At 42.9% G+C, this 13,724-nt stretch overlaps 1 protein-coding gene across 4 annotated transcripts in view; it reads left to right on the forward strand.

The window, feature by feature from the left end:
* The window catches only part of ccdc197 (coiled-coil domain containing 197), a 144,673-nt gene that overhangs the window by 28,708 nt on the left and 102,241 nt on the right, over positions 1 to 13,724 (forward strand). For 2 of the 4 annotated variants that reach the window (XM_073039169.1, XM_073039171.1), the window contains exons 2-4: positions 6,712 to 6,754; positions 8,346 to 8,522; positions 13,391 to 13,548. In XM_073039169.1, the coding sequence (XP_072895270.1) occupies positions 6,712 to 6,754; positions 8,346 to 8,522; positions 13,391 to 13,548 (378 nt within the window). Of the gene's footprint in view, positions 1 to 6,711; positions 6,755 to 8,345; positions 8,523 to 13,390; positions 13,549 to 13,724 lie in introns of those variants that run through there. The other 2 variants (XM_073039173.1, XM_073039172.1) reach the window with 2 other exon arrangements.

Genomic DNA, 13,724 nt, shown 5'->3' on the forward strand with positions numbered 1-13,724 from the left:
TTCTTTGTCTGGACCCTCTCCGATGCCGGCACATCTTCCTCCTGCTGAGGAAGGCAGAGGCAGTGAGAGTATCTATTTGAAGAGGACTAGAATATGAAAGCAAGAACGTTGTGTTGAAACTTTATAAAGCAATGCCGAGGCCTCACTTGGAGTATTGTGATGAAGTTTGGGCCTCTTATCTTAGAAAGGACGTGGTGAAACTGGAGAGGGTTCAGAGTAGGCTCATGAAAATGATTCCAGAATTGAATGGCTTGTCATATGAAGAGCGTTTGATGGCTCTGGGCCTGTACTCATTAGCATTCAGAACAATGATAGATAGATAGATAGATAGATAGATAGATAGATACTTTATTCATCCCCATGGGGAAATTCAACATTTTTTCCAATGTCCCATACACTTATTGTAGCAAAACTAATTACATACAATACTTAACAGTAAAAATATGATATGCATCTAAAATCACCCTCTCAAAAAGCATTAATAATAGCTTTTAAAAAGTTCTTAAGTAGTTTACTTAAATACATTGAGTCCTAACCCCGGCACTTTAACATATCTTACTCCTGGCGGTTGAATTGTAAAGCCGAATGGCATTGGGGAGTATTGATCTCTTCATCCTGTCTGAGGAGCATTGCACCGATAGCAACCTGTCACTGAAACTGCTTCTCTGTCTCTGGATGGTGCTATGTAGAGGATGTTCAGGGTTTTCCATAATTGACCGTAGCCTACTCAGCGCCCTTCACTCTGCTACCGATGTTATACTCTCCAGTACTTTGCCCACGACAGAGCCCGCCTTCCTTACCAGCTTATTAAGACGTGAGGCGTCCCTGTTCTTAATGCTGCCTCCCCAACACGCCACCACAAAGAAGAGGGCGCTCTCCACAACTGACCTATAGAACATCTTCAGCATCTCACTACAAACATTGAATGACGCCAACCTTCTAAGGAAGTACAGTCGACTCTGTGCCTTCCTGAACAAGGCATCTGTGTTGGCAGTCCAGTCTAGCTTCTCGTCTAACTGTACTCCCAGATACTTGTAGGTCTTAACCTGCTCCACACATTCTCCATTAATGATCACTGGCTCCATATGAGGCCTAGATCTCCTAAAGTCCACCACCATCTCCTTGGTCTTGGTGATATTGAGACGCAGGTAGTTTGCGTTGCACCATATCACAAAGTCCTGTATCAGTTTCCTATACTCTTCCTCCTGTCCATTCCTGACACACCCCACTATGGCCTTGTCATCAGCGAACTTCTGCACATGGCAGGACTCCGAGTTATATTGGAAGTCTGATGTGTACAGGGTGAACAGGACCGGAGAGAGCACGGTCCCCTGCGGCGCTCCTGTGCTGCTGACCACCGTGTCAGACCTACAGTCTCCCAACCACACATACTGAGGTCTATCTGTCAAGTAGTCCACTATCCAATCGACCATGTGAGAGTCTACTCCCATCTCCGTTAGTTTGTGCCTTATGATCTTGGGCTGGATGGTGTTAAAGGCACTAGAGAAGTCCAGGAATGTAATCCTCACAGCACCACTGACCCCATCCAGGTGAGAGAGGGATTTGTGCACGACCTATTGAAATCTATCAAATAGTGAAAGCTTTGATAGAGTGGATGCGGAGAGGATGTTTACTATGGTGGGAGAGCATAAGACCATAAGGTATAGGAGCAGAAGTAGGCCATTCAGTCCATCGAGTCTGCTCCACCATTCAATCATGGGCTGATCCAATTCCTCCAGTCATCCCCACTACCCTGCCTTCTCCCCATACCCTTTGATGCCCTGGCTAATCAAGAACCTATCTATCTCTGCCTTAAATGCACCCAACGACTTGGCCTCCACAGCTGCTTGTGGCAACAAATTCCACAGATTTACCACCCTCTGACCAAAGTAATTTCTCTGCATCTCTTTTCTAAATGGATGTCCTTCAATCCTGAAGTCCTAGACTCCCCTACCATGGGAAATATCTTTGCCATATCTAATCTGTTCAGGCCTTTTAACATTTGGAAAGTTTCTATGAGATCGCCCCACATTCTCCTGAACTCCAGGGAATACAGCTCAAGAGCTGTCAGATGTTCCTCATATGGTAACCCTTTCATTACTGGAATCATTCTCGTGAATCTTCTCTGAACCCTCTCCAATGTCAGTGTATCCTTTCTAATATAAGGAGCCAAAAACTGCACACAATACTCCAATTGTGGTCTCACAAGTGCTTTATAGAGCCTCAACATCACATCCCTGCTCTTATATTCTATACCTCTAGAAATGAATGCCAACATTGCATTCGCCTTCTTCACCACTGACTCAACCTGGAGATTAACCTTTAGGGTACCCTTTACATCTCTGCATTTTGAAATCTCTCCCCATCTAAATATTAGACTGGCCATTTATTTCTTTCACCCAAGTGCATGGCCATACACTTTCCAACATTGTATTTCATTGGCCACCTTTTTGCCCATAAGTCTCTCTGCAGGCTCTCTGTTTCTTCAACACTACCTGCTCCTCCACCTATCTTTGTATCATTGGCAAATTTAGACACAAATCCATTAATCCCTTAGTTTAAATCATTGACATACATTGCCAATGCTCCACCCTTACTAGTAACTTCCCTGTAATCCCATGGGATCTTACCTTGCCAGGCAACCTCATGTGTGACACCTTGTCAAAGACCTTCTGAAAATCCAAGTACACCACGTCTACTACATCTCCTTTGACCACCCTGCATGTAATTTCCTCAAAAAAAATTGCAATAAGTTAGTCAGACAAGATATTCCTTTCAGGAAACCATGCTGGCTTTGGCCTATCTTGTCATGTGCCTCCAGTTATTCTGGAATCTCATCCCTAACAATCAATTCTAACAACTTCCCAACCACTGATGTCAGGCTAACTGGTCTATAGTTTCCTTTATGCTGCTTCCCACCGTTCTTAAATAGCAGAGTAACATTTGCAATTTTCCAGTCACCAGGTACAATGCCAGAATCTATCGATTCTTGAAAGATCATTGTTAATGCCTCCGCAATCTCTCCAGCTACTTCCTTCAGAACCCGAGGGTGGATTCCATCAGGTCCAGGAGATTTATCCACCCTCAAACCATTAAGCTTCCTGAGCACCTTCTCAGTCCTAATTTTCACTGCACAAACTTCACTTCCCTGACACTCTTGAATGTCCGGTATACGGCAGATGTCTTCCACAGTGAAGACTGATGCAAAATACACATTCAGTTCCTCTGCTATCTCTGAATCTCTCATTACAATAAGTATCTCCAGTGTCAATTTCTATTGGTCCTATATCTACCCTCAACTCTCTTTTACCCTTTATATACTTAAAAAAATCTTTTAGTATCTCCTTTGATATTAGTCATCAGCTTCCTTTCATAATTCATTTTTTCTTTCCTAATGATCTTTTTAAGTTACTTCTGCAGGTTTTTAAAAGCTTCCTAATCCTCTATCTTACCACTAGCTTTGGCTTCCTTATATGCCCTCTCTTTTGCTTTCACTTTGGCTCTGACCTCACTTGTCAGCCACAGTAGTTTCCTCCTTCCATTTGAAAATTTCTTCATATTTGGAATATATCTGTCTTTCACTTCCCACATTTTTCACAGAAACCCCAACCATTGCTACTCTGCTGTCCTTCCTGCTAGTGTCACTTTCCAGTCAACTTTGGCCAGTTCCCCTCTCATGCCACTGTAATTTCCTTTATTCCACTGAAGTACTGACACATTGGAATTTAGTTTCTCCTTCTCAAATTTCAAAGTGAACTCAATCATATTGTGATCACTGGTCCCTAAGGGTTCTTTAATCTTAAACTCTATAATCACCTCCGGATCATTGCACAACAGCCAGTCTAGCACAGTTGTTCCCCTGGTGGGAACAACAAGCTGTTCTGAAAAGCCATCCTTTAGACATTCTACAAATTCTCTCTCTTGAGGTCCAGTACTGGCCTGGTTTTCCCAATCCACTTTCACGTTAATATCCCCAGCGATTATCATGACGTGACCCTTCTGACACGTCTTTTCTATCTCTTGTTGTAATTTGTAATCCACATCCCGGCTGCTGTTTGGAGGCCTGTATAGAACTGAACTGAGTTCAGAGTTCATAGTTCAGTCCTAGCATCCTCTAGGGAGTCTGTACGTCCTCCCTGTGGAATGCATGAACATAATCTGGGTGCTCTGGTTTCCTCCACAGTCATAGAGTCAGAAAGAAGTAGAGCACAGAAACAAGTCCTTCAGCCTATCTAGTCCATTCCAAGACCATTTAAACTGCCTACTCCCAATGACCTACACCAGGACCATACCTCAGCTATCTATGTACTTAGCCAGACCTCTCTTAAACGTTGAAATCGAGCTCGCATGCACCACGTGCTGGCAGCTCATTCCACACTCTCATAACCCTTGGAATGAAGAAGTTTCCTCATGTTCCCCTTAAACTTTTTTCCTTTCACCCTTGACCCATGACCTCTGGTTGTAGTGTCACACAACCTCAGGGGAAAAAAGCCTGCTTGCCTTTACCCTATCTATATCCTCATAATTTTGTATACCTCTATCAAATCTTCTCTTAGCCTTGTATATTCCAAAGAATACAGTTCTAACCTACTCAATCTTGCCTTATAACTCATGCCCTCCAGACCCAGCAACATTCCTTGGACTTTAGTTATAAATTAAACCCACCGGTTAGTAGGTTAATTGGTGATGGTAAAACGTCCTGTCTTTGGGCTAGGGTTAATTGGGGGATTGCTGGCAGTGCAAGTCGAAGGGCCAGAAGGGTATGTTCCATGCTGTATCTCTAAATAAAAAATAAATAATTTATTTGAAAATAATATCCTAACTGATGACTGACAGATTTACATACCAGCAAAAGTGAATCTTTGAGGACTAGCTTTTCATAATCTGATAGATACATCAAGTGCCACTATAAAAGTTCGGAACAAATCTCAGTGGGTATTTCTTAATGTAGAAACAAAAGTGTTCTTCTCTTCTGGGTAATATTTGGTAGCATAGAAGTTAGCAGGACACTATTCCAGCTCAGGTCATCAGAGTTCAATCCTGGCATTCTCCGTAAGGAGTTTGAAATCCTTCCTGTGGAAGGTGTGGGTTTTCTCCCAGTGCTCCATTTTCTTCCCACAATCCAAGGAGGTAATGGGCAGGTTAATTGGTCATTGCAAATTGCCCTGTGATGAGGGCAGGGTTAAATCAGGGTTGTTGGAGGTTGCTGGGCAGCACTGCTGGAAGGGCAGGAATGGCCTATTCTGTGCTATATTGCTAAACAAATAACTATTCAAATTAAAAGTGTATATTTATTCAAATTGAACTAATTAAGAATGATCATGGCGAGTCACATTTCATGTAGCTATGCTCAACGGTGGGGAGGGATTTTCTCATAAGGGGCTGGGCTGTATCCACTACTTTTTGCAGGATTTTCCATTCAAGAGCATTGGTGTTTCCTGTGCCTGGCTGTAGTGCAGCCGGTCAGAATACTCTCTACTACACATCGATAGAAGTTTGTCAAAGTTTTAGATGACATGCCGAATCTCTGCAAACTCCTAAGGAAGTAGGCGTGCTGTCATGCTTTCTTCAAAATTACACTTGCCCTCTGGGTCCGGGCAGGTCATCTGAAATGACAACTCCAAGGAATTTAAAGCTGCTGACCGTCCCCACCTCTGATCCTTCAATGTGGACTGGCTGATGGACCTCTGGTTTCCTTCCCCTGGTTTATAATCAGCTCTTTGCTCTTGCTGACATTGTGTGAGAGGTGGTTGTTATGACGCCACTCAGCCGGATTTTCCGTCCATGTGCTGATTTGTCACCACCTTTGATTCAGTCTGTGACAGTGGTGTCTCAAATATGGCTTTGGAGTTGTGCTTAGCCACACAGTCACAAGTGTAAAACAAGTAGAGCTGGGGGCTAAGTACACAGCTTTGTGGTGCACCCATGCTGATGGAGATCATGGAGGTGTTGTTGTCAGTCTGAACTGACTGCAGTCTGCAAGTGAGGAAATTGAGGATCCAATTGCACAAGGAGGTATTGAGGCCAAAGTCTTGAAGCTTATTGATTAGTTTTGTGGGGATGATAATATTGAATACTGAGCTGTAATCGATAAAGAGCATCCTGATGTGTGCATCTTTGCTGTCCAAATGTTCCAGGGTTCAGTAAGGAGCCAATGAGATGGCATCTGCTATGGAGCTATTGCTCTGGTAAGCAATTGGAGCCTAAGCTGCTTCTCAGGCAGGATGATGTGTTTCATCACCAACATGATATAACCTGATGATCCCAGTTGATATACAAATCAAATCCTCTTTAATCGCCACGGTAGTGTAGCGGTTAGCGCATGGCTATTACGGCTTGGGGCGTTCCGGAGCTTGGAGTTCAATTCTGGTGCAGTCTGGAAGGAGTTTGTACATTCTCACCATGGCTTTGTGGGTTTCCTCCGGGTGCTCGAGTTTCCTCCCACAGTCCAAAGATGTACCGGTTAGTAGGTTAATTTGGTCAGTGTAAATTGTCCTGTGTTTAGGCCAGAATTAAATCATTGGGTTACTGGGCAGAGTGGCTTGTTGAGCTAGTAGGGCCTATTCTGCATTGTATCTCTAAATTAATTAATTAATAGACAGGAAACTGGTGAATTGTATGACAGGCAACTAACTCTAAGCTTTCCACAGGTAATGAGTGTTAATACCATCACCTATCCTTTAATGTCTTTACTCAATTTCTTTCTTTCAGAGATGAAAATGAAAATGTTAATTATATTCCAATAATCAAAGAGGTAAGTTTTTTAAAAAAATTTCCTTTCACTTTATTCTGTACAGTTTATTCAGATGTGGTAGCACTTTGAGGACCTCTGTTGGTTGGGGTCGATCATGGATGTAGTTTCCCAGCTTATCTACCTGATGTGAAAGCCAGTTACAGTATGACATACAGAGTAAGCAGTGGGCTCCACTTGGCGGATGAATCCACAGGAACAGGCGAGACCGATACAGTTCGGCACCAGCAGCTTCACAGGAGTTGCCGGTCAGTGGTGAACTGAACGTAGTAGGACTGGGTTAGGGACTCCAGCTCTGGATTATTTATTGGCATTTAGTCTGGAATCCTTCCCCATGAGTGGGTACAGAAGCAGGGGTTTATGATCAGAACTTTCCTTCTCCTAGATGAGCTGCTAACCACGGCTGACAAGCCCCACCTGTCCGAAGTGACTGGTTTTAAGCTGCCTCTCCTGTAAGTAGAAAGGGTTCTGCCAGGCTTAGTAGCTAAACCACACGGGAAGGCAGGAGGTGGATTTGGCTGTCAGAGGCTGTTTGTGAAGCTTGTCACAGGGAGTGTTTAATAGATAACGTGAGCTTATCCCCACTACAACCCCACACCCCCCTGGCTATGACAACCGTAAGGAAGTAGCACTTACCCTTACTATTACTCTCTGGGACAGGTGTGCAGTTAACATCAATGATACAGTGACTTTCACTATTAATATTCACCATAGATTTAGTCTCTGGGATTCACACAGCTCCAGTGATGACATATAGACATAGCAAAATACTCCAGATACAAGAAATCTGAAATAAAAACTGGTAAATGGAGGTAACATGTAGCAGGTCAGGGAGCCACAAAGTAATGAAACCAAATAGAACAATACTTAGCATTAGAACAATGAAATAATACTTAGCAGGCCAGGCAGCATCTGTGAAGAGAAGCAGGAATAACGTTTCAGGTCAATGAACTTAAATAGCAACTGGGAATATGCAGACATAAAATGTGATACAGCTGGGGGGAGGGGAATGGAGAGAATTGGGGATATGTCATGAGAGGCACAGAAGATTGAAATTTAAAAGAAATACTCAGCAGGCAGGCATTAAATATGAATAACAGCTTATATACATCGATTGTGTGTCCACAAAGTGACACTAGGCACAGGAGGGTCTGTACAAAAGGTGACTCTGACAGGAAATGATAAAGTAGTGGTGGTTGGTGAAGGTGCTGATTCGACTTACAGCTTGGGGAAAGTAACTGTTTTTGAGCCTGGTGGTCCTGGTGTGGATGCTATGCAGCCTCCTCCCTGATGGGAGTGGGACAAACAGTCCATGAGCCGGGTGGGTGGGATCCTTCATGATGGTACTGGCCCTTTTCTAACACCCTTCAGTATATTTCTCCTTGATGGCAGGTAGGATGCATCAGCAGTTTTGATGACATGTTATAGAGTGTTCCTGTCTGCCACAGTGCAGTGTCCGTCCCATGCAGTGATGCAGCTTGTCATGATGCTCTCTGCTGTGGAAGGACAGGAGTATAGATGTGCATAGTTCGGCTCTCTTCAGCCCGCTCGGCCGTGGCCATGTCCTAACTGCTCAGTGTTGTGACTGTTCCAGCCTGCTGGAGAGATCCTTGCCAATGACTGTCGAACGCATCAGAGCACTTTAGTGCTGAAGAAAGAGGTGGAAGTTGATGAAGTTAATGCTGAACTCGCAGCTAAACGGGATGAGTTCCACCAACGTATGGAAGCTGTTAGCCAGCGGAGGGCAGAATTTGAAAGAAAAGAGCAGGCGGTAAGGAAAAAAATGGAATGATGAAAGCCCTCCCCACCATTGAGCACATCTACATGAAGCATTGTCTCAGGAAAGCATCATCCATCGATAGGAATCCACACCATCCATTCTTCTAAATTCCAGTGAGTACAGGTCCAAAGCTGCCAAATGCTCCTCATATGTTAAACATTTCATTCCCGGAATCATTCTCGCAAACTTCTCTGGACTCTCTCCAATGACAACACATCCTTTATGAGATTTGGGTCCCAAAACTGTTGATAATACTCCAAGTGCAGCCTGACTAGTGTCTTATAAAGGCTCAGCATTATCTCCTTGCTTTTATATTCTATTCCCCTTGAAATAAATGTCAACATTGCATTTGCCTTCTTTACCACAGATTCAACCTGTAAATTAACCTTCTGGGAGTCTTGCACAAGGACTCCTGAGCCCCTCTGCACTTCTGATGTTTGAACCTTCTCCCCATTTAGAAAATAGTTCGCATTATTGTTCCTTTTAGCAAAAATGCATTATCGTACATTTCCCAATACTATATTCCATCGGCCACTTTTTTGCCCATTCTTCCAATTTGTCTGTCTTGCTACAATTGCGTTGCTTCCTCAGCACTATCTACCACTCCACCTATGTTAATATCATCTACAAACTTTGCACAAAGCATCAATTCCATGATCTAAATCATTCACAATCAATGCGTAGTGGTCCCAATACTGACCCCTGAGGAACATCACTAGTCACCAGCAGCCAACCAGAAAAGCCCCCCTTTATTCACACTCGCTGCCTCCTGCCTGTCAGCCACTCTACTGTCCATGCCAGTATCTTTCCTGTAACACTATAGGATTTTGTCTTGTTAAGCAGCCTCATGTGTGGCACCTTATCAAATGTCTTCTGAAAATCCAAGTAAATGATATCCACTGCCTCTCCTTTGTCCACCCTGCTTATTACTTCCTCAAAGAACTCTAACAGATTTGTCAGGCAAGATTTTCCTTTACAGAAACCATGTTGACTTTGACTTATTTACCATTAATCTCCAAGTACAGTGAAACCTCATCCTTAATAATAGACTCCAACACTTTCCCAACCACTGAGGTTAGGCTAATTTCTTTTGCTTTCCTCCCTTCTAAAAGATTTGAGTGAAATTTCCAATCTTTCAGTCCTCCAGGACCATGCCAGAATCAAGCAATTTTTGAAAGATTATGACCAATACATCAGTTACCTCTTCAGCAACCTCTCTCAGGACTCTGCGATGTGGTCCAATTGGTGCAGGAGACTTACCAGTATCCACCTTAAGGCTTTTCAGTTTGCCTAGCACTTTATACTTGGTAATAACATTGGCACTCACTCCTGCTACCTGACACACACAGACCTTTGGCACACTGCTTCCACAGTGAAGACAGATGCAAAATACCCATTAAGTTCATCCGCCATTACTTTGTCCCCCATAACTCCCTCACCAGCATCATTTTCCAATTGTCCAATATCAACTCTTAACTCCCTTTTATTCTTTATACAACTGAAAGTCTACCCTCATATTTTATCTTTTTGGTTGCCTTTTGTTGAATTTTAAAAGCTTCCCAGTCATTTAACTTCCCACTCACTTTTGCTACCTTGTATGCCCTTTCCTTGGCTTTTTTGCAATCCTTAACTTCCCTTGTCAACCACAGTTACCTACTCCTGTCATTTGAGAACTTCTTCCTCTATGGAACTTGCCTTCTGAACTATTCCCAGAAACTTCAGCCATCTCTGCTCCTCCTTCATTCCCACCAGTATCCTCCTCCAGTCCACCTGAGCAAACTCCTCTCCCATGCCTCTGTAATTCCCTTTATTCCATTGTGATACTGATACATGTGATTTGTGCTTCTCCCTCTTAAACTGTAGTAAGAATTCAATCCTCACTGCCTCCTCAGGGTTCCTTTACATTAAGCTCCCTAAGAAGATCTGGGTTATTACACAACACCCAATCTAAGATGGTTTCCTTAAGTACGCTCAAGTACAAGCTGTTCTTAAAAAGCCATTTTGTAGGCATTGAACAAATTCCCTCTCTTGCGATCTGACACTAACCTTATTTTCCCAATCCCCTTGCATATTAACCATATAACCATATAACAATCACAGCACGGAAACAGGCCATTCCGGCCCTCCTAGTCCGTGCCGAACTCTTAATCTCACCTAGTCCCACCTACCCGCACTCAGCCCATAACCCTCCACTCCTTTCCTATCCATATACCTATCCAATTTTACCTTAAATGACACAACTGATCTGGCCTCTACTACTTCTACAGGAAGCTCATTCCACACAGCTATCACTCTCTGAGTAAAGAAATACCCCCTCGTGTTTCCCTTAAACTTTTGCCCCCTAACTCTCAAATCATGTCCTCTCGTTTGAATCTCCCCTACTCTCAATGGAAACAGCCTATTCACGTCAACTCTATCTATCCCTCTCAACATTTTAAATACCTCGATCAAATCCCCCCTCAACCTTCTACGCTCCAATGAATAGAGACCTAACTTGTTCAACCTTTCTCTGTAACTTAAGTGCTGAAACCCTGGTAACATCCTAGTAAATCGTCTCTGCACTCTCTCTAATTTATTGATATCTTTCCTATAATTCGGTGACCAGAACTGTACACAATATTCCAAATTTGGCCTTACCAATGCCTTGTACAATTTTAACATTACATCCCAACTTCTGTACTCAATGCTCTGATTTATAAAGGCCAGCGTTCCAAAAGCCTTCTTCACCACCCTATCTACATGAGACTCCACCTTCAGGGAACTATGCACTGTTATTCCTAGATCTCTCTGTTCCACTGCATTCCTCAATGCCCTACCATTTACCATTTATTGAAGTTCCCCATTTCAATTGTGTCATTACCCTCATTACAAGCCTTTTCCAGCTCCCTTTCCAATCTCAGCCACACATCTTGGCTACTATTTGTAGGTCTATATATGATTCCCATAATGGTTTTTTAACCCTCTCTGAATTCACCCACAATGATTCGACACTCTCTGACCCTATGTCATCTCTTACTCCAGAGAGTAGTGGTGGATAACTGTTTGTCAGGTTGGAGGCCGGTGACTAGTGGTGTGCCTCAGGGATCTGTACTGGGTCCAATGTTGTTTGTCATATACATTAATGATCTGGATGATGGGGTGGTAAATTGGATTAGTAAGTATGCAGATGATACTAAGATAGGTGGCATTGTGGATAATGAAGTAGGTTTTCAAAGCTTGCAGAGAGAGTTAGGCCAGTTAGAAGAGTGGGATGAAAGATGACAGATGGAGTTTGATGCTGGTAAGTGTGAGGTGCTGCATTTTAGTAGGAATAATCAAAATAGGACATACATCATAAATGGTAGGGCATTGAGGAATGCAGTAGAGCAGAGTGATCTAGGAATAATGGTGCATAGTTCCCTGAAGGTGGAATCTCATGTGGATAGGGTGGTGAAGAAAGCTTTTGGTATGCTGGCCTTTATAAATCAGAGCATTGAGTATAGGAGTTGGGATGTAATGTTAAAATTGTACAAGGCATTGGTAAGGCCAAATTTGGAGTATTGTGTACAGTTCTGGTCACCGAATTATAGGAAAGATGTCAACAAATTAGAGAGAGTACAGAGAAGATTTACTAGAATGTTACCTGGGTTTTAGCACCTAAGTTACAGGGAAAGGTTGAACAAGTTAGGTCTTTATTCTTTGGAGTGTAGAAGGTTGAGGGGGGATTTGATAGAGGTATTTAAAATTATGAAAGGGATAGAGTTGACGTGGATAGGCTTTTTCCATTGAGAGTGGGGGAGATTCAAACAAGAGGACATGAGTTGAGAGTTTAGGGGCAAAAGTTTAGGGGTGACACGAGGGGGAACTTCTTTGCTCAGAGAGTGTAGCTGTGTGGAACGAACTTCCGGTAGAAGTGGTAGAGGCAGGTACGATTTTGTCATTTTAAAAAAAATTGGATAGGTATATGGACAGGAAAGGAATGGAGGGTTATGGGCTGAGTGCAGGTAGGTGGGACTAGATGAGAGTAAACATTCAGCATGGACTAGAAGGGCCGAGATGGCCTGTTTCCGTGCTGTAATTGTTATATGGTTATAATTCCATCTCTTACCAACAGGGCCACACCACTGCCAATGCCTTCCTGCCTGTCCTTTCGATGCAAAGTATATCCTGTGATGTTTATCTCCCGATTATGGCTTTCTTTCAGCCACGACTCAGTGATGCCCACAATGTCATACCGGCCAATCTCTAATTGCACCAAGTTTGTCCATTTTATTCCAAATGCTACGCACATTTATGGATTTATTGATTATGCCCATAACAAAATGAATCTTGGGGGTGTTTATGGTGAGAGATATGTACTTTCATAATCAATTTTCTTCGAACTTTGAACTTTAAACCTTAGATTTGTCAAGTATGCCGAAACCGCTTCACCCAGTAAGTTTGGTTTGAAACTGAAGCGCTCTAACTTAACAATAGGAGTTTCCAAACTTGTTTTGCCATTGGCCAATACCATTAAGTAAGGGGTCTGTTAACCTCAGGCTAGGAACCCCTGTCTTAGGTTGATGGTATTTTAATTATTTGACATGTTTTCTAGTTTCATTGTCAGAGTGAACAGTAAATAAGCATGGCTTATATAATAAGCCAGCATCTGTGGAGAGGAATAACCATTTGAGCTGAATCCCTTCATCAGACCTCATGCCAAAATGTCAACTGTTTATCCATTTGCATAGATACTGCCTGATTTGGATTTCATGTACGTACAGAATCTCTTGTTTTAGCCTTGTGTTGAACCTGCACCTCTTGTGTATTTTTGTTCTTCTTCCCATTTTAACAAAACAAATAATACGGATGGTTTTGTGTTCTTTACATTTTGTCCACAGAATAAGGAAAGAGCCCTGAGGTTTGATAAGTTTATCAAGGATAATGAGATTAAAAGATGCCGTGCCATTAAAAAGCACCAGATGGAAGTGAAGGAGAATGAGGTGAAACAAAGGGAGCTACAAGACCTGATCCAGCAATTAGAAGAGATTAAAGCCAGGTAGAGCAGAGCTGCCTTTTGCTCTTTAGAACATATTATAAACACACACGACCTGTGTGTGTGTGTGTGTGTGTGTGTGTGTGTGTGTGTGTGTGTGTGTGTGTGTGTGTGTGTGTGTGTGTGTGTGTGTGTGTGTGTGTGTGTGTGTGTGTGTGTGTCTGTGTGTCTGTGTGTAG

Source organism: Hemitrygon akajei, chromosome 3 (genome assembly GCF_048418815.1).
Source record: "Hemitrygon akajei chromosome 3, sHemAka1.3, whole genome shotgun sequence".
NCBI lineage: Eukaryota > Metazoa > Chordata > Chondrichthyes > Myliobatiformes > Dasyatidae > Hemitrygon > Hemitrygon akajei.